The sequence below is a fragment of the Bufo bufo genome, chromosome 9 (assembly GCF_905171765.1).
Source record: "Bufo bufo chromosome 9, aBufBuf1.1, whole genome shotgun sequence".
NCBI classification, from domain to species: domain Eukaryota; kingdom Metazoa; phylum Chordata; class Amphibia; order Anura; family Bufonidae; genus Bufo; species Bufo bufo.
Window position 1 is genome coordinate 106,846,604 of NC_053397.1, and position 26,128 is coordinate 106,872,731.

General features: G+C 43.3%; 1 protein-coding gene across 2 annotated transcripts in view; it reads left to right on the top strand.

The window, feature by feature from the left end:
- HMCN1 (hemicentin 1) overlaps positions 1-26,128 on the top strand; it is a 723,834-nt gene that overhangs the window by 644,171 nt on the left and 53,535 nt on the right. For both annotated transcript variants that reach the window (XM_040408842.1, XM_040408843.1), the window contains 5 exons: positions 2,925-3,062; positions 21,389-21,510; positions 21,622-21,859; positions 24,154-24,216; positions 25,956-26,072. In XM_040408842.1, coding sequence (XP_040264776.1) covers positions 2,925-3,062; positions 21,389-21,510; positions 21,622-21,859; positions 24,154-24,216; positions 25,956-26,072 — 678 coding nt within the window. The remainder of the gene's footprint in view (positions 1-2,924; positions 3,063-21,388; positions 21,511-21,621; positions 21,860-24,153; positions 24,217-25,955; positions 26,073-26,128) is intronic.

A 26,128-nucleotide genomic window follows, 5' to 3' on the forward strand; every position in this document is an offset into this window, starting at 1 on the left:
TTGTATGTGATGGGAATACCCCTTTAAAAGTGTTACAGTAGGTGTCTGTTCGGGTCGGATTTACAGTAACTCATTTAAATTTGCACACATTTTATAGTTTTGTGAACATGGTTTGGAGTTTAAAATAGTTACTGAATTCTAATTGAGTTTTATTTTTTATAAATGGCATTTTGTGTGTTTTCTGAGAAAATGTAGGCTTACTAGTGAATTTTTTGAGATACATTTGTGTGAGTGTAAACTCTTTTAAATTTTTAATTGTGTTAATAGTAATGTTTAATATAGCAATGAACAGTGTAGTTATACATGTGAAATCTTATGCATTTTCCAACCAAAATTTATGTTTCTCACAAAATAAGAAAGGTAATCAATCATGACTGTAAACTATTAAAACATATAGAGAGTAGGGAAACGGTCATCTTTCTTTTTTTATGTTTAAGGTATATAAGGAGTTACTTTAAAGCGAACCTTTCACCTGGATTTCACTTAATAAACTATTACCAGTACCTTATAGATTATCCTCATTCTGTTTCAATGCATTCTTGTGCCGCTTTCCTGGGATGTATATTCATGAAAAAAACGACTTATAAAGTCCTCGTCTCCAGCTCCTGAAGTCACGCTAGAAGTCAAGGGGGTAGCCCTTCCCTCACTCCAGGCTGTAACTCCCCTGCCCTAAACCCGCCTCTAAGTAGTGTAACTGACACCCGGCTCAGTCGCCGGGACCGCGCTTGTACAGGCGGCGCATGCGCCATCGGCCTCAGTAGCAGCGCGATCCCGTAACTGAATCGCGCATGCGCCGTCCGTCCCCGATGCCTGCCTGTCTTCTGTTCCTCAGGCGCGCGCGTGCCTGAGGAACAGAAGACAGGCAGGCATCAGGGACGGACGGCACATGCGCGATTCAGTTACAGGATCGCGCTTGAGTCTACGCGATAGACGGGATCGCGCTGCTACTGAGGCCGACGGCGCATGCGCCGCCTGTACAAGCGCGGTCCCGGCGACTGAGCCGGGTGTCCGTTACACTGCTTAGAGGCGGGGTTAGGGCAGGGGAGTTACAGCCCGGAGTGAGGGAAGGGCTACCCCCTTGACTTCTAGCGTGACTTCAGGAGCTGGAGACGAGGACTTTATAAGTATTTTTTTCATAAATATACATCCCAGGAAAGTGGCACAAGAATGCATTGAAACAGAATGAGGATAATCTATAAGATACTGGTAATAGTTTATTAAGTGAAATCCAGGTGAAAGGTTTGCTTTAAACACATATGGTATTTGATTTCTTCAGCTTTATGATTTTATGAGGATGTGTTCATGCAGACAATGGAATATAGGCACATTTTAAACTTTTATTTTAACAAAGTTATTTAGTCACAAGTTTGATGCAAAATTGCATAAAGATGTGTTGGATGGCAATTTCACAATAAGGCAGGTGACTAATTTCAGAAAAGGAAAGTCAGTCATCAAAATCAGATACATCAGTTTTGTTGCTTATAAATGTTACAAGTCATGTTGATTGTAACCTTTTCTGTGACATTTGGTGAGACTCGCCACTTTTCTAAGTAGTTTGTGTAAAGAGGCTCTGATAGTGCTCATCATGCTGATTAAAACAATACCTTTATTTTGTCTCTATACTAACAGCTACAGAGATATCTATTTTTATTCCTATGCAAATGAGAAAGTTGACAGGGCTATGCTGTGGGCAGAGCAGTGTTATAGCATGTACATATCACATACTGTACACCACTTACTGTAGTCTTACCACATTGAGATATGCTTAGAAAGTACAATGAAACCAGTAATATGTGTTACCCTTCTAAGCATAATAAAAACATCCTTCGCTATGTGGAAAGGCTATAGCTTAGTGATAAGTACTCAGCCTTGCATGTAGAGATCCCAGGTTTGAATCTTGAGAGAGACTTTCAGTATTGTTTCTTAAGATATTTTTTTTCTTCCACATTTAACCAATAATAAAGGTCTATGAGAATAATGTTTTTTATGCTTAAAAAGCTAATACATATTGCTGGTTTCTTTATAATGATATACTGTGCCTGTGAATAAATCAGTAATAGGTTTTAGGTTTCTAAAAATACTATTCTCAAAATAGTAAGGCCATTTATTTTTATATTATTATTAATTATTTATTATAGTATAGCCCAGGGGTCAGCAACCTTTGGCACTCCAGCTGTTCTGAAATTACAACTCCCACTATGCGCCATTCATTCCTATGAGAGTTCTGAGAAGAGCAGAGCAAGTATGCATGCAGAGAATTGTGGTTTCTCAACACCTGGGTGCCGGAGGTTGCTTACCCCTGGTATAGCCTTTAATTATGAGTTAAATGAGAGAGAGAAAAAAAACTGAAAAAAATATAAAGAAGTCACTCCTAGGACTTGAACTTAGCATGTCTACATGCAAGGAAGAGTACTTATCACTAAGCTATAGCATTTCCACATAGAGAAGGACATTTTTTCTATGCTTAGAAAGGTAACACGTATTACTGGTTTCATTATCATATATTCTGCTTGTAAATAAAGCTGAAATGTGTGTTAGCATACTAAACATATCTCAATGTGGTAAGGCGTATACGAGGCGTAATAAAAGGTGTATGTGATATGCACATCCTAGGACACAACTCTGCTCTCAGCATGCTGTTATGTAACCCTGTAAATCAAGGGGAGGAGGGACTGTGAAGAGCACAAGCTGTGTTAAAATGCAGTGCTCCAAGAATTCAGCCCTGCCCCCTGGTGCTCCAACTTGAAAAAACACATATCTCTGCAGCGGTTTACTATACAGACAAAATATGTTTTAATCAGCATGATGAGTACTACTAGGCAGTATGCCTGGTTTAATAGGGTTGATCATGCTAAAAGAGCCTCTTTAAACTGAACACTTTCTTATTAAACATGTAATTGTTTCAATCCCTCTGTCATATTTAGGTCCTTCTATGAGAAATCTTGGCTCAATTTTGAATCCCATATATTGGACTGTAGCAAGAGAAATGGATGAAGCAGTAAATGGATTTACGCTTACAGGTGGTGAATTTTTAAGAGAATCTCAAGTGGAGTTTGCAACAGGTACACAAGCAAGTTAAATTTAAGTTCTTTAGCAGAGTGGAATGAGTTGGAACAGGGCATGAGCTCTGCATAGCACATTGTTATTCTGCCCATGGCTGCTCTGCTAAAGCCTAGCATAGCCCATCTATGCCAGGCTTTAGGAGAAGAAGAAGAGAAAAGAAGAAGGGGGATTAAACACAGTAAAAAGGGAAGGAGGGAAAGTATTCTCTGGAGCGCCAAGAGGACTATTTAGAAGTGACGGAATGTTAGGGATGGGATGTAGGCGGTTTGGTGGGTATTCACCGAGGCAGCACCCTAAAGCAGTGTACGTCAGTGCACTGCAAGATAATATGAAGATAAAATTTAAAAAAGTGCTGTGGGGCTTGCCCAAGGATAGTGGACCGGGGAGGATAGTGGGCAGTGGCACAGGGGCGCCAAGGTGAAGAAAAATCAGATGAGGGCAGTGTAGTAAGTCAATGGAGGGTTACTACTTTGCTAGTTGGATTTGTGCTTCTGCTTCACAGTATCGATATATTGCAAAGGCATATATATCACTGTGTCTATATAGTTAGCGGTTCTATTTCGCAGTCTCAGTATATGGTAAGCCTATATATCACTGTGTCTCTTTATATTTTGTTATATTGATTCTATTTCACAGTATCGATATATGGCGACACATGTATCACTGTACGGGTATATAAAAGATAATAAATAATATAGATAGTAATAAATAATGTTAAAAGAATTATATGAGAAAGAAACGGAAGGCGACTTACTTCACCAGGGAGGGAGATATAGGATAAGCAAAATACACCTATACCTGCTCCTCCCCCACAGAGATCGCTGTTCAGGTAGTATAAACTTTCCTCCACGTCTCAAATGATGGTAGGCAGGGTTCCAAATGGAGAGTTTTTTATTGCATAAATGGATAAAAGCTCAACGCGTTTCTGGGTATCTTCCCCTTTCTCAAGAGCAGTGTTGGTTAAAAACACATAACATAAAGTGCATGCAGCCAGGAATATATATAAGTATCCTAATTAAACAATCAAAAAACAATTTACCAAGAGTTTTGGCGGGGACCGGAAGTGGGCGGAGCGTCACCTCCGGTCCTCTCATCCCCCCAGTCATCCAAAATACATGGTCCGATTATGTATAGTGCTTTAATGCATTTCAGAGTATGTTAAGAAGGGAATTATAAAGTGCCTAACAGGGTTCTTGCAGCCTGAGAACCCTGTTTAGGTACACTTTAACCCTTAGTGGCCTTACTGACCAAGCATTTTTCTTTTTCATCCAAGAACTTTTTTTTCTTCTATGTAGCTGTATGAGGGCTTGTTTTTTGTGGGACAAGATGTAGTTTTTAATGGCGCCATTTTGGGGTTTATATAACTTTCTGATTAACTTTGATTAACTCTGAGAGGGAGATTGGAAACTCAGCAATACTGCTACTAAGTTTTTAAGTTATACATTTTACGGTGTTCATTTTTAATAACATAATATCTTTATTCTCTGGGTCATTATGATTACAGCGATATCAAATACATATATTTTTTTTCTGTTTTACTACTTTTGTTCAATAAACTTTTTTTTTTTAAAAGAAAGTAAATCACTGCTTCCCAAGACCCATAACTTTTTTATTTTTATTTCTATGGAGTTGTATGACGGCTTGATTTATGCGGTATGACTTGCAGTTTTCATTAGTATAGTATCATTTTGGAGTAAATTATACTTCTTGATCGCTTGTTATTAAGTTTTTTCAGTGGCAACTAAGTATAAATTAGCAATTCTGTCTTTTTTTTTACGCCGTTTACCATAGGGGATACTTTACAAGAAATGTATTTATCATTATGGATGCAGCGATACCAAAAAATTTTTTTCATTGAAAAGCATATTTTCAATGGAAAAAATAAGCTTTTTTTTATTACTGGAATTAGTTTTATTTAATAAATTTGTGTTTTCCCCCTTTTTTTACTACTTAATAGTCCCACAATGGGACAATAACAGACATTTTAATTGATTCTAAAATACAATGCACTATCCCTATAGTGCATTGCATTTTAATGTCAGTGCTCTACTGACATTGACCAGCAGGCTGCGCCAGAGGGCGCACAGACCCCAGCCAGCCTTTACACGCATCGGCACCCTGCAATCGCATATCAGCAATTACATTAGAACACCCTTAAATGTCATTTAATGAAGTCACATCTCCACGCCACACAACTCCTTGGTGTACTTTTACAGATACCACTACATTGCATGGTGCCAAATATATTATTTATGTGTGCCATTTCATACATTTGGCAAAACCTCACAAAGCAAAGACAGACTTAAAACTGATACTAAAACCACCGCAAATTCCCCACTAAATTCTGAAAAAGATATACTGTCCATACCTGTGATGTCAGTTGAGTGATTGACATCACTGACAATTCAATAGCTGTGTGGGGAAATTAAATGTAGGCACATACGGGCCTTAGATTGTGAGCCCCATTGGAGACAGCTTGATGCTAATGTCTGTAAAGTGCTGCGGAATATAGTAGCGCTATATAAATGTGTAAAATAAGTAAATAAGGTAGCATACTACTAATGCACTATGATGACAAAAGCAGAATCACAGCAAATTACCCAAATTCACTTTTTCAGCAAATTCCAGTAACCTGGAATAATATTATATTACATACAGTATATCTATTGACCAAAGTATCCACCAAAGACTATCAAGTGCATCTGCCCAGTGTATTCTTTTTCTGAATGTGATACAATTAAAGCCACTTTAAGACCGCAACATGCAACAACAATGTCAACTAGAAAAGCTACAATTTCTGGGAAATCTGTGTGAAGTGTTTTTGCCTCCACCAGTAGTCTACAACTGGAGTGGTCGGAGTAACTGGGTGGAGTGTCTTGAGTAACTGTTGTGTGGTTGGAGTGGCTGGAGTAACTGTGGAAAGGTTGGAGTGGGCAGAGTAACTTTATGGAGTGGGCAGAGTAACTGTTTGGAGTGAGTAAAGATAGTAAACAGTACACTAACCAATTGATTGATCAAATTTAAAAAGTGCACATGGCAAGCTTGATAGAGTGAGGAAATGCATTTCAACTTTTATTTATTTATATAGCACATTTAAAGGGAACCTGTCACCTGAATTTTGGGTATAGAGCTGAGGACATGGGCTGCTAGATCACCGCTAGCACATCCGCAATATCCAGTACCCATAGCTCTCTGTGCTTTTATTGTGTAAAAAATAATAATTTATAGATATGCAAATGAGGCAAAGATGAGTCCTGTCTCCTCCATGCTTCAGAGATGAGTCCAACGTTCTCTGATTCTGAGTCCAGCCACGCCCACTGTGAAGGAGCCCAGCACCACCCCGCATCCTCCGAATCTCCTCCTTGCTCCCCGACGTCACAAAGCTAGAGCGCCGTAATTTTGTGGTTGCAGTGTCGGCATAGTGTTCCTTCCCTGTGCTGGCATCAGTCTCAGGGAATGAACTGCGCATGCGCTAGCTCGCGCATCGCCGAGATTACGGCGCTCTAGCTTTGTGTCGTCGAGGAGCAAGGAGAAGATTCGGAGGATGCGGGGCGGTGCTGGGCTCCTTTACAGTGGGCGTGGCTGGGCTCTGAGTCAGAGAAGGCTGGACTCATCTCTGACAGGACTCATCTAAGGTTCATTTGCATATCTATAAAATAGTTTTTTTTACACAATAAAAGCAAAGAGAGCTATGGGGACTAGATATTGCTGATGTGCTAGCGGCGATCTAGCAGCCCATGTCCTCATACCCAAAATCCAAGTGACAGATTCCCTTTAATTGCAATGTTGTTGCCCAAAGTGCTTTAACAATTACATTAAAACATACATTTATAAAAACATTAGCAGCCGATTTGTGTAGGTGGGCTTGAAAATGAGGGAATGGTGGCAGTTTAGAAATCATGTCCTGATTTTTCAGCTCCCACTCTAACTTTTGTCAGCTCCCACTCTAGTTTTGAACATTCCGCCATTCATTCCTATGGGACCAATTTCGCCACAAAAACGCTGATATTTCGTGAACCATTTGGCGAATTGTTCCACAAAGTAATAGCACACCAATCGCGAACAATCCACACGTTTCGGTATATTACTGTCTATGTAGTGTAAATACTGGGGGAGGAGTTAGGGTGGTAAATTTGGCTATAATAATAAGAATATATATGTGAGATGGCAGTAAGTGGTCTTGCTATGCAAGAACACAATTATTACCATTACTGTTTTTGTCTGTACTGCTTTGTCATCATTCTGTTTTTGTGTCTGCTGTGTATTACCTGCATCCTGCAGTATTTTGTCTTCTGTTTGCCTGATCCTGATCTTGTTCCTGTTCTGGTTTAGTTTATTATGTTTCTGGTCTTCAGTGAAAGGATGTTAGCATGTTTTCTTTCCACCATTAATCGTTAATTTCTAACGATAATTTGTTTTCCCTTAGTCCTAACAGCAGCACAGATGGGGTTAAACACCCCCCATGGACTGGTTGGACCGGCGGAATTTTAATGAGCCCAAGTAATAATTAAACACTTAAACCTCCCCTATAAAGGAGGGAATGCCTCCAGCCCATTGTGTTATAGCAAGAAAAAACTAGTCTTACTAGGGTGGGAAATTTGTGTGCTGCTGTTAGGACTAAGGGAAAACAAATTATCGTTAGAAATTAACGATTCCCTTACGTCCTACCAGCAGCACAGATGGGGAGATAGCAAGAAGAACCCCTAGGGAGGGCCATCATGCCTGGCAGAACTAAGAATAGTCTGCCCAAAGGCCGAGTACTCAGCTAATCTGGCATCTAGTCTATAATGCGAGATGAATGTTGATTCAGAGCTCCAGGAGGCAGATTTACAAATCATGTCGAGCGGAAGAAGACTCTTCTCGGCAAAAGAAGTAGCTACAGCCCTCGTAGAATGGGCTCTTACAAACCCCGGAGGGTCTAGAGATTGGGAAACAAAAGGATTCCCCATTAGCCTCCTTAATCCATCGACTGATGGATGGTTTAGACGCCTTACGGCCTTTAAATTTACCGGCAAACAGGATTAGAAGATTTTCATCTTTCCTGAACTCCTTGATCTATCCACATAGATCCGGAGGCATCTCAAGACATCCAAAGGATGTATAGCAGGTTCCTCGGAGGAGGTCGAAGGTCTAGAAAGAACCGGGAGGGATATCACCTGGTTGATATTCTGGAAAGAAGGAACCTTAGGCCTAAAGTATGGGAGAAATCTTAAAAGGACCCGGTCTTGCAAAAAAATGGTATAGGGCTCGTGCGCTGATAGAGCTTGAAGCTCAGAGACCCTCTTGGCCAAAGTCACAGCAAGAAGAAAAAAACAAGTTTTCATGTGACAAACTTGAAATCTACCTCCTCCAAAGGCTCAAAGGGGGGAGATGCTAACCCCCTGAGAACTATTGATAAATCCCATTGAGGGATGGGTTTCAGTACTGTAGGCTTTAATCTTTAAGCTCCTTTAAGGAACCGTTTAATGAGCGGGTCCTGCGAAAAAGACTTGTTGAAACAAGCTGAAATGGTTGAAACTTGACCCCTCAAGGTAGATGGAGCAAGGCCTTTGTCACGGCCATCTTGCAGAAACTGAAGGATGATGGGGAGGGGCGGATCTGCAGACGCCACCTCCTTTGAGGAACACAAAGAAGAGAATATCACCAAGTAGAGTCTGCTCTTGAATGAGACTGCGTTCTCAGGACCGACTCTGAAAGACCTTCTATTCTGGGAAGGGACTGATCAACCTCCAGGCTGTCAGGTTGAACCTGTGCAGATCTGGGCAGAGGTGAGTGTCCCATGACACCAGGGTCTGCCATGGGGGGAACCTCCAATAATGTCCCCGACTCATCTGAATGAGCTGGGTAAACCAGGATCTCTTGGGCCAAAATGGTATGATGGCTATTACCGAGGCCTGATCCTGACGAATTTTCATCAATACCCTCGGTATCATGGAAAAGGGAGGGAAGATGTAAGCCAGCCTGAACCTCCAGGATATTGACAGAACATCTATTGCCAGGGGGTTGTCCTCCCTGTAAAGGGAGCAAAAACCCTCCACCTTGGCGTTGAACCTTGTTGCCATAAGATCCACCTCTGGCATTCCACACTTGAGGACTATCTGCTTAAATATCTCCGGATGTAAAGACCACTCCACTGTTGGAAGACCATGGCTCAACCGATCCGCTATCATATTGAGGGAGCCTCGAATGTGGATCGCAGATAAGTGTGAAAGGTTCAATTCTGCCCAATCCAGAATCACCCCGATCTCTGATAAGAGGGTAAGTGATCTTGTGCCTCCCTGCTTGTTGATGTAAAGTACCGCAGTCATATTGTCTGACTGGACTTTCACCGCTTTGCCCCGGATCCGAGGGGCGAAGTGAAGGAGAGCTAGCCGGATAGCTTGAATCTCGCGGAGATTGGATGAGAGGAGCCGCTCCTGAGGAGACCAGGATCTGTGCACTGGAGAATCGTCTAGATGAGCACCCCAGCCTACTTGGGATGCATCTGTTGTCAATATGACCCAGGTTGGCTGGGTCATAGACTTCCCGTCTAAAAGATGGCTCCACCATCTGAGGGAATGCCGAGTTTGCCAAGACAGGGAGTTCAGCCCGGCGGGGCTGCCATTCCAGCGGCCGGAGGTGCCATAAAGCCCAAGGGACTGCTTACGCAGACGCTGACATGAGCCCCAACATCTTCATGAGAGTCCAAATTGGAACTCGCCAAGGCACGGATAGGAATTCTACCATGTTCTGTATTCGGGATCTTCTTTCTGGAGTCAACCGGAGAGATCTCCCAACGGAGTCGATTATGAAGCCTAAATATCTTACTGAAGTCAACGGGCTCACGTTCGACTTCTGCCAGTTGATGATCCACCTTAGGCGGAACAGAAAGGAAATCGCTACATGAAGATGGTGGGTCAGGACCACAAAGGAAGAGGCTTTTAAAAGCCAATTGTCCAGATAAGGAATGATAGTCAGTCCTTGGAGTGCTAGCCGCCACCACAGAAACTACCACCTTGGTGAAAGTGTGAGGGGCAGAAGAAATGCCGAAGGGAAGGGCAACGAACTGAAGGTGTCTAGTGACACCTGACACCTGGACCGCGATCCTGAGATATTTCCTGGAAGCAGGATGAATCGGGATGTGCAAATATGCATCCTTGAGGTCCAGGGTTGCCGTCACATCTCCAGGATTGAGAACGTGAACCACTGACCTGATGGTTTCCTTACAGACCCTTACTTTCCTTACGTATCGATTTGAAGAATCTCAAATCGATAATCATCCGGAGATGCTCTGACGCCTTGGGAACCAGAAACACTGGTGAGTAAATCCCTTCCACTGCCGGAACCTCCTCCAGAGCCCCCTTGTGGATGTAATCCTGAATGTAAGCCTCCAGAACCGACTGCCTTGCGGCCTGTGGAAGTTTGGTTCTGATGAACCTGTCCGGAGACAGAGAAAGAAGATTGATTGAGTACCCCTCTGATATGACATTCAGGACCCAGGGATCCGAAATCTCTCGGATCCAGATGTCCTTGAAGTGGGAGAGTTGACCTCCGATGGGAAGATTAGGCAGGGGAGTGGGGAAGTCTTCTGGCAGGATGGCAGGAGTCACGGGAGTCATCCAAGTGCCTTGAGGAGGCCCGTAGTCAGGAGGTGGATTTTTTATCCTTGGCTCCTTCACGAGAGCGCCTCGAACCTCTTCGCTGTGCTCCTGTCACGACTGTGACTGATCCAGACAGGTCTGGGAGGAGAAGGTCGCAGCGACTTGCTACTCGCGATAGCTTATGAGTTTGCTCCGTGGTTCAGGGTATGTCATCTGGGTTTTGCCTTGTGAACCTTTTTGTCCTGACTGGGAGTTTGTAGGCATCCTTCTCAGGTGAGTCCTGTCTGCCACTCCCAGCTGCTATATTAGTTTCAGTTTCACTTGCAGTCATTGCCAGATATAGTCTTTACTTCCAGTGCTACTCTGACCTTGGAAGGAGATCGTTTGATGGTGTTGCTGTGGAGCTCTTGTCCGGCGTGGACTGTCGTGTTTGGGATCGCCTTCTCTGCTCGTGACTGGATAAGTCTATCTCTGCTGTTGTTTGTTTGTTGCTGTCTTCCCCTGTTGTTTTCCTAGACGTGAGTGATGGTGACTAGCTCTCCCATCGGCCTTTCCCCAGTCCAGTCTTGTTAGGGCGACTGAGGGTTTAGGCATCCTGCTCCCCGCACGGGTTCACACCCCGTCTAGGGTATCAGGGCAGACAGGTGCCAGCTTAGGGTTAGTCAGGGGTGGCCATTCTATTTCCCATCCGTAGATAAGGGTCCCCCTTCCCCTCCGTCTGGTGCGACACGACTGCTGCTGGGATAGCGGTCGTGACAGTATATCTGCCCTTTTAAAAAAAAAAAAAAAGTGACATTTCTTATTTTTTTTTTTTTCTGCTTGCTGTTTTGCTTTGTATTTTGTCTGTTCCACTATGGATCTGGTTTCGGTTTTGGCGAAACAATTACAGGGGTTATCCCTTGAAGTGGCAGGATTAAAAGCAACAGTGCTTCAGCAGCAATCCTTGGGTTCCACCGTTGCTACGGGAAACCAAGGTACTCTTGAGCCAAAAGTGGCTTTACCTGATAGGTTCTCAGGAGGGAGAGACCAATTTGTTACCTTCAGAGAAGCTTGCAAATTGTTCTTCAGGTTACGCCCTAGATCCTCCGGCGGTGAGGAACAACGGGTGGGCATTGTATTTTCTCTCCTGCAAGGAGATCCGCAGGCTTGGGCTTTCTCCCTACCATCAGACTCTCCGGCCTTACGATCAGTGGAGGAGTTTTTTGAAGCCCTGGGTCTCGTATATGATGACCCGGACAGGGTCTCACTGGCTGAGTCTAAGCTACGTAGACTTCGGCAAGAGAATCGGTCTGCTGAACTATATTGTTCCGAATTCCGTAGGTGGGCTACTGATACATTATGGAACGACTCGGCCCTTAGGAGTCAGTTCTGCCAGGGGTTGTCTGAAAAATTAAAAGACGCGCTGGCGGTATACGAGGTCCCTGGGTCTCTTGAGGCTGCTATGTCTCTGTCCATAAGAATCGACAGACGACTCAGGGAGAGACTACTAAATTTTACGGAGGCCTCTATAGGGCAGGGATCGGTCTGCTATGGTCCAGTCGAACCAATGCAAATAGGGGGCGCCACTAGACGGGTGAATCCTCCTAAGTTCCGCCGTAGGTCAGAGGTTTGTTTTCGTTGTGGGGGGAGGGGTCATTTTGTAAAGGTTTGTCCCTCAGAACCCAAGAGACCACAAACAAAGGAGCCGCCGGAAAACTAGAAACCCCAGATTGTGCGGAGGAGAACAGTCTGGGCGTATTCGTTTCCTCCATACGCATGTCTCAGTTTTTGTTGTCCGCTACCGTTGAGGCGGGCAATAAAACTGAGATCTGTTCCGTCTTTTTGGACAGTGGGGCGGGGGTCAACTTGGTGGATTCATGGTTTGCTCAGGCTCTGGGTTTTACTCCGGAACCGGTATGCAGAACTATTCCTGTTTTTGCCATCGACTCCTCCCCTCTTACTCAGAGAGAGTTAACTCAGATCGTCCATAATATCCATCTGCAGGTAGGGGACCTCCATAAAGAGCATATCTCTTGTTATGTCCTGGACGGTCTTCCGGCTCCTATGGTATTGGGGCTTCCCTGGCTGGTGACTCACAATCCAGTGGTGGATTGGCAGGCCGGGGAGATTGTGGAGTGGAGTGAACATTGTAAGGACAACTGCTTGAGTAGTAGGTGCTCTACACTCTCTGTAACATCTTTATCTGCCTTTCTGTCAGATTTTATGGATGTGTTCTCTGAGAAGGGTTGTCAGGGGTTACCACCTCATCGTCCATATGATTGCCCGATTAATCTATTACCTGGGGCAAAACTACCTAAAACCCGGTTATACAATCTTTCCGGCCCGGAGAGGAAGGCTATGAAAGATTATATTTCAGTGAGTTTGGCTAAGGGACACATCAGACCCTCTTCTTCACCTGTGGCTGCAGGGTTCTTTTTCGTTAAAAAGAAAGATGGGGGCCTACGTCCTTGCCTGGATTTCCGGGAATTAAACCGGATAACTATCCGAGATCCCTATCCTCTTCCTCTCATTCCTGACCTCTTTAATCAGGTTGCTGGTGCTAAATGGTTCTCCAAAATGGATCTCAGAGGAGCCTATAACCTGGTTCGCATCAAAGAGGGGGATGAGTGGAAGACGGCTTTTAATACTCCGGAAGGGCATTATGAAAATCTGGTCATGCCATTTGGTCTTACTAATGCGCCTGCGGTATTCCAACATTTTGTCAACGATATTTTTAGTCACCTTATCTGGAGATTTGTTGTGATATATCTTGATGACACCCTGGTCTATTCCCCGGATCTGGATACACATAAGATCCATGTGAGACAAGTGCTGCAGATATTAAGGGCCAACAAATTGTTTGCTAAGTTAGAAAAATGTGTGTTCGCCATAAAAGAACTGCCATTTCTGGGGTATGTGTTGTCAGATTCAGGTTTCCGCATGGATCCAGAGAAAGTCCGGGCGATTATAGACTGGGATCTGCCTGAGAACCTGAAGGCATTGCAACGCTTCCTGGGGTTTGCCAATTTTTATAGAAAGTTTATAAAGAACTATTCCTTGGTGGTCAAACCACTGACGGACATGACCCGAAAGGGATCCGATTTTTCCAAATGGTCACATGCAGCCAAAACTGCCTTTGCATCTCTGAAGGAGAGATTCACCTCGGCCCCTATTCTCGTACAGCCAGATGTCTCGCTTCCTTTTATTGTAGAGGTTGACGCATCAGAGGTGGGGGTGGGAGCAGTACTATCTCAGGGCCCGTCCCCTGGTGAATGGCGTCCGTGTGCTTTCTTTTCGAAGAAATTGTCTACTGCAGAAAGGAACTATGATATTGGCAACAGGGAACTTTTGGCTATTAAGTTGGCTTTTGAGGAGTGGCGTCATTTTTTGGAGGGGGCGGTTCATCCCGTCACGGTGATTACTGATCACAAAAACTTATTATATCTGGAGTCTGCTAAACGTCTCACCCCTAGACAGGCTCGGTGGTCGTTATTTTTTACTAGGTTTAATTTTGTAATAACCTATCGCCCGGGGGCAAAGAATACTAAGGCGGATGCATTGTCTCTAAGTTTTCCTGGAGGGGGTGATGTTGAGGTACCAGAGCCCATTTTGCAAAAGGGGGTAGTGGTCTCTGCATTACACTCAGGTTTGGAGGGGAGGGTGTTGGAAGCTCAGGGGGACGCCCCGGCCTCCTGCCCCTCGGGTAAACTGTTTGTGCCAGAAAATTTACGACTGGAGATACTAAAAGAACACCATAACTCCACACTGGCAGGACACCCAGGTAGTAGGGCAACCTCTGAATTAGTGTCTCGTCGGTTCTGGTGGCCTAAATGGCGCCAGGAGGTGTTGAATTTTGTGTCTGCATGTGCTACCTGTGCTCGTTCTAAGGTAGATCATACTCGTCCGGCAGGGCGTCTTTTACCTCTGGCCATCCCCAACAGGCCTTTGACGCACCTGTCAATGGATTTCATTACGGATCTACCAGTATCAGCGGGGAAGACTGTTATTCTTGTAGTTGTTGACAGATTCAGTAAAATGGTGAACTTTATTGCTCTTGCCGCATTGCCTAATGCTAACACACTAGCTCAGGTTTTTATTGACAACATCGTGAAGCTTCATGGTGTCCCTTCCGATATTGTTTCGGATCGGGGTACCCAATTCGTTTCTAAATTTTAGAAAGCTTTTTGTTCTCGTTTAGGGGTTCATCTGTCGTTTTCTTCATCTTTCCATCCACAGTCCAACGGTCAGACTGAACGTACCAATCAAAACCTAGAGACATATTTGAGATGCTTTGTTTCCGAAAATCAGGAGGAATGGTCATCTTATTTACCGTTAGCCGAGTTTGCCATTAATAATCGTCGTCAAGAATCCACCGATAAGTCACCATTTTTTGGTGCGTATGGTTTCCATCCTCAGTTTTGTACGTTTAGTGAGGGGGGGCCGTCTGGGATTCCCGAGGAGGAACGATTTGCGTCTTCACTTTCTTCAGTGTGGCAGAGTGTGCAAGAAAGTTTAAAGAGAATTGGTGGTAGATACAAACGTGCGGCTGATAGGAAGCGCTCTGAAGGTCCGGACCTTGGGGTGAATGACTTGGTGTGGTTGTCTACCAGAAATATCAAGTTGAAGGTTCCCTCGTGGAAATTGGGTTCCAGCATCAGAGATAAAAGCGGACAGACTCATTCGGGCTTTTCATAGCTCCCATCCGGAGTGGCCTGGTCTTGAGGGTCCAGGGGCCCCTCGTAGAAAGGGGGGTACTGTCACGACTGTGACTGATCCAGACAGGTCTGGGAGGAGAAGGTCGCAGTGACTTGCTACTCGCGATAGCTTGGGATCGCCTTCTCTGCTCGTGACTGGATAAGTCTATCTCTGCTGTTGTTTGTTTGTTGCTGTCTTCCCCTGTTGTTTTCCTAGACGTGAGTGATGGTGAATAGCACTCCCATCGGCCTTTCCCCAGTCCAGTCTTGTTAGGGCGACTGAGGGTTTAGGCATCCTGCTCGCCGCACGGGTTCACACCCCGTCTAGGGTATCAGGGCAGACAGGTGCCAGCTTAGGGTTAGTCAGGGGTGGCCATTCTATTTCCCATCCGTAGATAAGGGTCCCCCTTCCCCTCCGTCTGGTGCGACACGACTGCTGCTGGGATAGCGGTCGTGACAGCTCCCCAGTCCCTCCGGGCTCTTGACTTCAGGTCAGACCTACCACCACAGTTTTGTCTGCCCCGCCCCCGAAAGGACTGTTGGGGAAGACTCTTCCCCTTTTAATCTGACAGGTCTTCCATAATCTTATCTAACTCTGAGTCGAACAAATGGTTGGGCTCAAAGGGAAGGCTACATGGAATTGTCAGCGACCCAAGGCTTAAGCCACAAAGGACTGCGGGCCGCTGACACCAGGGTTATGGTTTTGGCCGCCAACTTCAGCTGTTGTTGTGCTGTATCAGACAGTAAATTCATCGCCAGGTTGACAGTCTTGAAAGCCGCCAGAATGTCGTCCCGAGACACCTTCTGATCCACATCCATCTGGATCTGGTTTAATCGAGACCGGAGGAAGGTAGAAACTTCTGTAGCAGCGATGGCCGTAGACGCGGAAGCTGCAGCTGCCGTATAACCTCTCCTGAGTGTGCACTCTGCTCTCCTGTCAAGGGGATCCTGCAGACTCGACCCATCGTCCGCAGGAACCAGAGTGCGCTTGGACAGTTTGGCAATCGCCATGTCCACCTTGGGAATAAAACCCCATGATTCCACCAAGGGTTTAGCCATCGGAAACATGGTTCTGAATCTTTAGCTAGAATCGGACCCCTTTCGGGTTTCTTCCACTCTGTGCGCATGACAGAGAGGAGGGTCTCATCCGCTTTAAAGACACGAAGTGCCCGACTAGCGGGATCAGAGGGCTCCCCCAGGTCAACATCATGGTCCTCCGACCTGATGGACTTAAGTAACTTTGCGTCTTATCAGGAGGAAAGAAGCATGAAGTAAGCTCCTCCTCATCTGAGGAGGAGGAACTCAAGGAGACTACGGACGGTCTCTCTACTGGAGCCGAAGACTCCATAGGAGTCAGAGTAGGAAGCCTCTCATCCAGCAGGCTTATAACCCCTTTGCTGGATACATCAACATAGGTCTTTACCCACTGATACATATCCTGCATCGTAGGTTCGGTGGAAGGTTGAACCCTCGGACGGCAGCCGTCACACCTGGAGTAGGGACAGCTATCCTCCAAAAGCGCGCTACAATCATAGCACGAAAAATGTTTCCGCTTGGAAACCGCCTTTCTGCCATTCGAATCCCGTGGAGGCTTTTTTTTTTTTTTTTCCTTAAAGTCAACGGAACAAGGGATTCCCAACCAGTCTCCCAAGCTGGTTCCCCAAGCTGCTTATCTTCTGCGATCTGACGAGTGCAGGTAAATTCAGCTTAGAATAACCATTGACCGACCTCACTGTGGGAAAAAAGAAAAAAAGGATAAGTAAAACATTTGTAAACAACCAATAAATGTTTCAGGAGAAAGGCAGACTGGCGGATAGCTGAAAATGAGGACCAGAAATAAGGCACCAACAAGTGGAGGAAAACCAGCTTATGGGACTCTGGGAGCTAGCTTAAAAAGCATGTGCAGCCAGAGAACGACCTGGTTCACAATGTTTCCTTAAATAGGGGAGGAAGTGGGCTCAGAGCCGAGTCCCCGCCCCCAGAGGAGAAAACACATAACAGTAAATAAAAAGGTTTCCCCCCCAGGAAGGAATACAATAAAACCTCCAACCGGAGGGAAAATCACGGATTATACACTCACCTAAAGAATTATTAGGAACACCATACTAATACGGTGTTGGACCCCCTTTTGCCTTCAGAACTGCCTTAATTCTATGTGGCATTGATTCAACAAGGTGCTGATAGCATTCTTTAGAAATGTTGGCCCGTATTGATAGGATAGCATCTTGCAGTTGATGGAGATTTGAGGGATGCACATCCAGGAAGCTCCCGTTCCACCACATCCCAAAGATGCTCTATTGGGTTGAGATCTGGTGACTGTGGGGGCCATTTTAGTACAGTGAACTCATTGTCATGTTCAAGAAACCAATTTGAAACGATTCGAGCTTTGTGACATGGTGCATTATCCTGCTGGAAGTAGCCATCAGAGGATGGATACATGTTCTCATTCTGTTTACGCCAAATTCGGACTCTACCATTTGAATGTTTCAACAGAAATCGAGACTCATCAGACCAGGCAACATTTTTCCAGTCTTCAACAGTCCAATTTTGGTGAGCTCGTGCAAATTGTAGCCTCTTTTTCCTATTTGTAGTGGAGATGAGTGGTACCCGGTGGAGTCTTCTGCTGTTGTAGCCCATCCGCCTCAAGGTTGTGCGTGTTGTGGCTTCACAAATGCTTTGCTGCATACCTCGGTTGTAACGAGTGGTTATTTCAGTCAACGTTGCTCTTCTATCAGCTTGAATCAGTCGGCCTATTCTCCTCTGACCTCTAGCATCCACAAGGACTGCCGCATACTGGATGTTTTTCACTTTTCACACCATTCTTTGTAAACCCTAGAAATGGTTGTGCGTGAAAATCCCAGTAACTGAGCAGATTGTGAAATACTCAGACCGGCCCGTCTGGCACCAACAACCATGCCACGCTCAAAATTGCTTAAATCACCTTTCTTTCACATTTTGACATTCAGTTTGGAATTCAGGAGATTGTCTTGATCAGGACCACACCCCTAAATGCATTGAAGCAACTGCCATGTGATTGGTTGACTAGATAATTGCATTAATGAGAAATAGAACAGGTGATCCTAATAATTCTTTAGGTGAGTGTAGATAATAAAAAATTGCAATAATTACGCAAAATCGCGTCGCAAAGAAAAAATTACGGAAGTGATGTCAGATTCGGAAGATGGCGGCACCCAGCGGCCGCAAGGAAAAGGACGCCGAAAAATGCACCGCTGCGAAGCACCGCTGCGAAGCACCGCTGCGAAGCGCCGGCAGCAGGTAAGCTGCCGGACAAGCAATAGTAGTAAAAGCGGAGGCAAAACCCGCAGATAACATGAAAAAAAGATTCCCCCCTAAGAGAGGGGGAATCACCGCCCAGTCCACCTGTCCGGAGGACAGAAAAAAACACAATGGGCTGGAGGTGATTCCTTCCTTTATAGGGGAGGTTTAAGTGTTTAATTATTACTTGGGCTCATTAAAATTCCGCCGGTCCTTCCAGTCCATGGGGGGTGGTTAACCCCATCTGTGCTGCTGGTAGGACGTAAGGGAATTGGGGATTTGCATGTGTCTGTCCTTTGGAGGGAGTGAGAAGGCAAGTACTTTTACATAGTATTAACAAAATGCCACTGTTCCAAGTATACCAGTGCCAGACGCTTGTGGGAGCAATTTAGGGCCATTTCTCAATATGGCAATTCACTGGTGCCACTGCTTCATGTATCCTGGTGCTGGTTCCTTGTGGGTGCTTCCTGTGTCTGTATGCATGGCAAGGGTTAATTGCCTCTTGCTTTCTGTGTGCCTTGCAGTGGTTAATGCCTATTTCTGTTTGTGTGCACCTGCATGTGTTTTGGGCTAAGTAGCTATATGTTCTGTCTATCATGTCCCTTGGCCGAGCAACAGCAACAGTTTCAGTAACAGCTTCAGATTTCCTGTTCAGTTACCGCCAGTCTGTATGTCTGTCCAGTGTCCATTGTCTTGTTGTATTCAGTATGTGCTTCCTTGTCTGTTTGGTCTCAGTTTAGTTCTGTCTGTGTTTTGATCAATGAATAAAGAACAGAAAAATAAAAAACCCAGCCACAACTAGAGCGCCAATCACCTAGATGTAATATTGTGAAAATAAAGTGAGGTGAAAGAGAAGATAAAATTCCGAAAGATGCTGTCCAAAGCTTTACGATATAAAGCAATCTGTGTGTAAAAGCAATCGGTGTAAAAAAAGCATATATAAAAGCATGAATAAAAGTAAATATATATATGAGTGACTCACTTCACTGGGGAAATAGTCTATGGGATAAGCTCAAGACAACCATAGGCTTAACTCCCTTGCCAGATTCACTTTCAGAATCTCAGGAAGAACCACTGTCACCACGGAAGGTATTTCTGGAAAATTCCCTTTATTTGTATCAAGGCTCAATGCATTTCGGGGGTTCCTTAGCAAGTACCCCCTTCCTCAGGAGCAGTCAATATACATATACAATAAAAGCATAAAAGAGTGTGTCAAATATATGGGTCTTATATACCTCTGTTTAATGTGTGTAATGTGTTTTGATCATCCAGTCTAGTATTTCAGCTCAGGTTCCAGGCTCCCAATGTTAGTTTGCTATTTGGACTCCTGCGACCCCCTTTATGTCTTTGTGCCTGTTCAGAGTGTACCTGTGGTTTTGGTGCATTTCCTGATTCCTGTGCCTCCAGGTGCTTGCAACAGAGTACCTAAGTCTAGCTGCCAAGTATACCGAGACCATCCCTTGAAGTAGCCATCTAGTTGCTAAACTGCAGCGAAGTCCACATTCCTGTACAGGGGTTAAAGGGTGAATACAGGGAAGGCACCAGAATAAGGCTTTAGGGTTTTGCCCGACATCAAACCAGTTACCTGGCACAGTGGTTCCACAACCACTGATCCATAACAATATTATGTGTCACTATAAATATACATGTAGGATGTAGGCAGCTCTTATGTCTTTTAGGTAGTTGTGTTTGGGAATTGAATTATTTTACCTCTTGAAATGTTAGGGATAATATTTTTTTTCTGTGTTTTAAGATACTTCACTCACAATAAATATAAATCATGCTGTAGTTTTTTTGACTAAAACTATGAAGGTACAGTACAGACCAAAAGTTTGGACACACCTTCTCATTCAAAGAGTTTTCTTTATTTTCATGACTATGAAGGCATCAAAACTATGAATTAACACATGTGGAATTATATACATAACAAACAAGTGGGAAACAACTGAAAATATGTCATATTCTAGGTTCTTCAAAGTAGCCACCGTTTGCTTTGATTACTGCTTTGCACACTCTTGGCATTCTCTTGATGAGCTTCAAGAGGTAGTCCCCTGAAATGGTTTTCACTTCACAGGTGTGCCCTGTCAGGTTTAATAAGTGGGATTTCTTGCCTTATAAATGGGGTTGGGACCATCAGTTGCGTTGAGGAGAAGTCAGGTGGATACACAGCTGATAGACCTACTGAATAGACTGTTAGAATTTGTATTATGGCAAGAAAAAAGCAGCTAAGTAAAGAAAAACGAGTGGCCATCATTACTTTAGGAAATGAAGGTCAGTCAGTCAGCCGAAAAATTGGGAAAACTTTGAAAGTAAGGGCTATTTGACCATGAAGGAGAGTGATGGGGTGCTGAGCCAGATGACCTGGCCTCCACAGTCACCGGACCTGAACCCAATCGAGATGGTTTGGGGTGAGCTGGACCACAGAGTGAAGGCAAAAGGGACAACAAGTGCTAAGCATCTCTGGGAACTCCTTCAAGACTGTTGGAAGACCATTTCAGGGGACTACCTCTTGAAGCTCATCAAGAGAATGCCAAGAGTGTGCAAAGCAGTAATCAAAGCAAAAGGTGGCTACTTTGAAGAACCTAGAATATGACATATTTTCAGTTGTTTCACACTTGTTTGTTATGTATATAATTCCACATGTGTTAATTCATAGTTTTGATGCCTTCATAGTCATGAAAATAAAGAAAACTCTTTGAATGAGAAGGTGTGTCCAAACTTTTGGTCTGTACTGTATGTCACACAAATAGACAATTAAATAAAAAGATAAATCATTTCTGCTTTATCTAATCTTAGGAGAAGTCTTGCTGGTCAATCATACTGCCCGCGGCCTTGATTCTGACGGCTTCCTTATTTTGGATACTGTTGTAAAAGGATATATACTCCAACTACAATCATCTACTGATATCAGGTTAAAGGTAAATATATAATATGTAAAATTATCCTTGTTCCCTATAATATTCTGCAAATCATTTAAGCATAGTTTGATTCATGTGTCTAAAAATTTGTATTTATGTATGTAATTTTAGGAGTACACAGAGGATTATATCCAAACAGGTCTTGGACAGCTATACGCATACTCAACAAGAATGTTCTACTTGGATGGAGTCAGCGTACCGTATGCCTGGAATCACACTATCAGTTATGACCCCAGCCATGGCAAGATGCCTTTCACAATGGAGATTTTAAACGTATCTCCTGTAGAAACAGATTACAACTCTTTGTTTGAAACTCTTGTTTTTGAGATGCGTGCTTCCATCTCCAAAGGTATATTTTACATTGAAAGTGGTGAAATCAGAAGTGCACAACCTTTTTGATCTAATTATTTATATACCTGCAAAACCTTAAAACTTTAACTCTAGCTAAAGCTCGTGGTTGTATCAACAAATATAGTCATGATACACGTGGTTTGGGTCACTAAATTCCTAAAAATCTGCAGTCTGTAGTTATTCACTTGATTACAGAAATGAGAAGGTGCAAATAATGCTGCAAATAATATGCAAATTACTAAATATATTATATTAACCATTTCATGTCCATGTCACATAAATAGTATGGCATGGTCCCTTAGCCAGAAGCCTATTAATGTGCTGTGTTTAGTTGAATGTGCCAACTGAAGGATTAGGCTGTCACATTAATAACCCTGTCACAATAAATGAGTGAACACTGATGACAGTATTGACATGGTTAGAAAGAAGGAGAGGCCTCTCTCTTCCACCCTATCTGCCCTCCTGCGGCAAGATAGTGGGGTGTAGATGAGTTGTTATGACAGCCAGAGGCCTAACAATAGCCCCCAGGTTTAAAATCTTTGGGCCATAACACCAGGGCCTAATAGGATCCTTATTAGAATTCATCTGTCATAATACACTGAGTACACAAGTATTGACTTAAAATTTCAGAAGCAGTCAAGAGATTCCATGGTCAAATCGCCTGATTTTTGGGGATACTTGCTCAAACATTTTGCGACCTTTTGATCGCTGCATCCTTCAGCTCTATCTACAGATATGGAGTAAAAATTTGGCCAGAATAGATTTACATTTATGAAGTGTGACCTTTTTAAAAAGTCCAAAAAAGTTGCAACTCAACATCAGGCATCACTTCAGTGAAATAGGTGCAATTACATAGCAGTTGTGCCAAATGTATTACTGTGTGCCATTTTCAAATATTTGGTGCAGGTGCACATTGCAACTGTAATCTAAAAACTTACCTCAAATACACCTATAATTATGAATTATGTTTAAACATTTAAAAAGGAAGAAATAAAAATAATTTTGTTTTCTAAAACAATGCAATATTATGTTAAAAATGCATAAAATACAGTAGGTACACAGTTCTGGTATCATTGTGTCCATAAGCAACCCAAACTATAAAATTATCACGTCATTTATCCGGCACAATCAGTGCTGAAAAAAAGAAAAAGCCAGAATTGCTGTTTTTTTGTTCACCTGCCTTCCAAAACAACAGTATAGAATGTCCTCAAAAAGTCATATATGCCCCAAAATTCTACAAATGAAAGTGTCAGCTCATCTTACGAAAAGCAAGCCCTCACACATCCATTGATGTAAAAATAGATTTATGGCATAAAAGAAAGATCAAGTTTGTAATGTAAACATACATTGCAATGAAATAAAGTACAAAATATGTAAGACCAAAATAGAAGGGATCAGGGTTGCCCAAGGCTCATTGATACACGTGGGCAGCCTGGTCATTACATCTTCCCAAATATCAAAGCAATACAGTAGCACATATTGCTGACAAGGTTAATGTTCTATATGATTGAAAGGGGACATCTCAACTTACTGTGTATGTGGCTGCATAGCTGCTGATCATTCAGAGTACCCATGCTGACCTCGATTCCTCATTGAATGCGCCTGCAGTAGGCACGTTAACAGTAGAATTGCACTATTTAGCAATAGAAGAGCTTGGACTGGTTTGAATCATGTGTTCTCTTGCATCATGTGGATTGCAGCAACAGATCACACCTGCATGCACTTAGGAAGAAGACACATTGGCTGTGGAAGTGGTCTGAGCAAGTCTGCTGGAAAACATTGGTTACATTTGTGTGATCTCATTTTGATATGCACTACCTACTCAAACATTCCTACAAAGTATCCCTTTGTGGCAAAGGTATCTATAAAGGCAGTGAAGGATAATGTACCCTGCCACAATTCAAAAATTGTTCAGGAATGGTTTCAGGAACAAGACAGAGTTCAATCTGATTGAAAATCTGGGGTAAATCTGCTGGAAATATAAGCTGTATCCATTGAAGCCCTACCGCATTTGCAGGACTTAAAGGATTTGCTGCTAATGTCTCGATGCCAGATTCAATAGGATGCACAAGGGGATTCTAAACTATACTAGGCAGGTGGTTATAATGTTATGGTTGATTGTTTATATTGCCAGTTCTAGCTCATCACCTAAGAATATTTCTTAACAGTGTATCCAATCAACCGGCCACCATTTTTTCTCTACCAATGCTATAACGAATGAAATTAGAGGCATTTGGGGGTACAGCATTAACCTTTGAATGTCTGTAGCTTACCAAATTTTTTTATTTATAGGTGAACTTGGCAACCAGTGTCCATCTGGATTTAGCTATGATGTATCTGGGCTCTACTGTGAAGGTAAAAAACAAGCAAAAACATATATTCAGTATCATCATCAACTGCTGAAAAATTGACATGCTGTTTATAAATCAAATATTCAATGAAATATAGAAGGAGGTAAAGAATTGAAGAAAATATGTTAAACCGGTAGAGGGAAGTGTGATATATCTGTTATGGCTGTTCATGGCCACCACCATCCTGTGCACACAGGTCCTGGCTTACTGTGTGTGAATTAGGGCTTGTATCTCTGCTTTCAGCATTGCTAGGCTCAATCTTCTCCTGCTCTGTGAGCTGCTGCATGGTTGTTTTAAATTACTAATCCGCTGCTTGCATATATACCTGACTGTTTCATTCAGTTTTTGGCTGAGCAATTGGTCTTTACAGATCTTGCTAGGTCTTTCTCTAACTAGAGCCTGTAAAAGAGTTATTATCCATTTTTTTGCCTGAATCCTGGTTCCTGACCTGTGTCTGTTCATCATACTGATCCTGTGCAGCCTGTTCTGACCTTTGGATTGTTTCACGGATTTGCACAAACTCTGCTAGCCCTGACCTCTGCTGTTTCCTGACTACATGTATTGCCTGTACCCTCGGTGCCATGCTCCGGTTTCTCGGACCCCCATGGGTCAGCAGCCAACCACACCAGTACTAGTCTAAAAGGTAGCGGCCTGGAGGCTCCCCTGCAGCAAAGTCCAATCCTTGTATAGGGGTTAAAGTGTGATTACCAAGGGAGTACCAGGATAATGCCCTTAGATCTAGACCAAAGTCAAAAGATTGATTGGCATATTGGTTCCACACCTACTGCTGTAACACAGTCCCTGGTGATTAAAGTGATTCAGGGAATCCTAAGACGAGGATAACAAGAGATAAAGGTTTTACAAGCCTAGTCAGCCACAGCAAAGAGTAACAGAGGCATGGAAGTAATAATTGGTGCTATCTGAAAAAGGCCAGAATTCACACATGCAACTGGGAGTTCCACAATAACCGATGGGCAGAGATTAGTGGTCTAGTCCTAATATCTCAGAGGAACAATTACAGCAGTGCAAGGGAACCTCCACAAGGGAAGCTGCTCGTGAGTCTTATAGCATTTTACCAGAGGTAACTCAAGTAGGTATTGTCTTAGAAGGCTAAGAGGACACCAGCTGTAGAAGTGAAGCCTAGCAACGAGCAGCATCTTTTCAGCACTTCAGCAAAGAATTATTTAATGCCCCAATAGTTTTAAATATTGTATGTAACTTAGACACCCCTGTCTGTCTTTCTGGCAGTCTCTCTCTCCATCTTCCTTTTCTTCCATCCATCATCTTTATTCCATCTCTTCAAATAATATGCAAAACTGGATTAAGATACCTTTCATGTATATTCAAGCAGTAAAAAAGCAGAAACACACAGCAGTCTGGGCTTTACAATGGGCAAAACCTGCAAATGATTAAGGAGAAGCACTGAAAAATGTCTTTGTACGTTGCTCTAAAATTATATTATTGACTCATAGTGCAATTATGGAACTGACCTCAACAATTACTACTTTCATACAAAAAAAAAAGTATGAATGCTGTATTCTAGCTATTTGAAACAATTGCTAAAAAAAATTCCAGGAAACTCTGTAGATTCTGCATGAAAAGACTGGAAAAATGTAATTGCAGCCAAAACACATTTTTAGGCCACATTTTACATTTTCTGGTGTGTCCCAATTAATATTGGCCTAAAAGGTTTTTAATGAATGACTGTAGGTTGCATAACTCATATTTATTGAACACTTTCAGATGATGATGAGTGTGCCCACAACCCATGCTCACATGCATGCTATAACATTATCGGAAGTTATTACTGTTCATGTCCAAAAGGCTTGATGAGTTCTGCAGATGGGAGGACATGCCATGGTAAGCTACACTGTCACGGGGATTAATTTCCAATGTTAATGACATGAATGATTTAC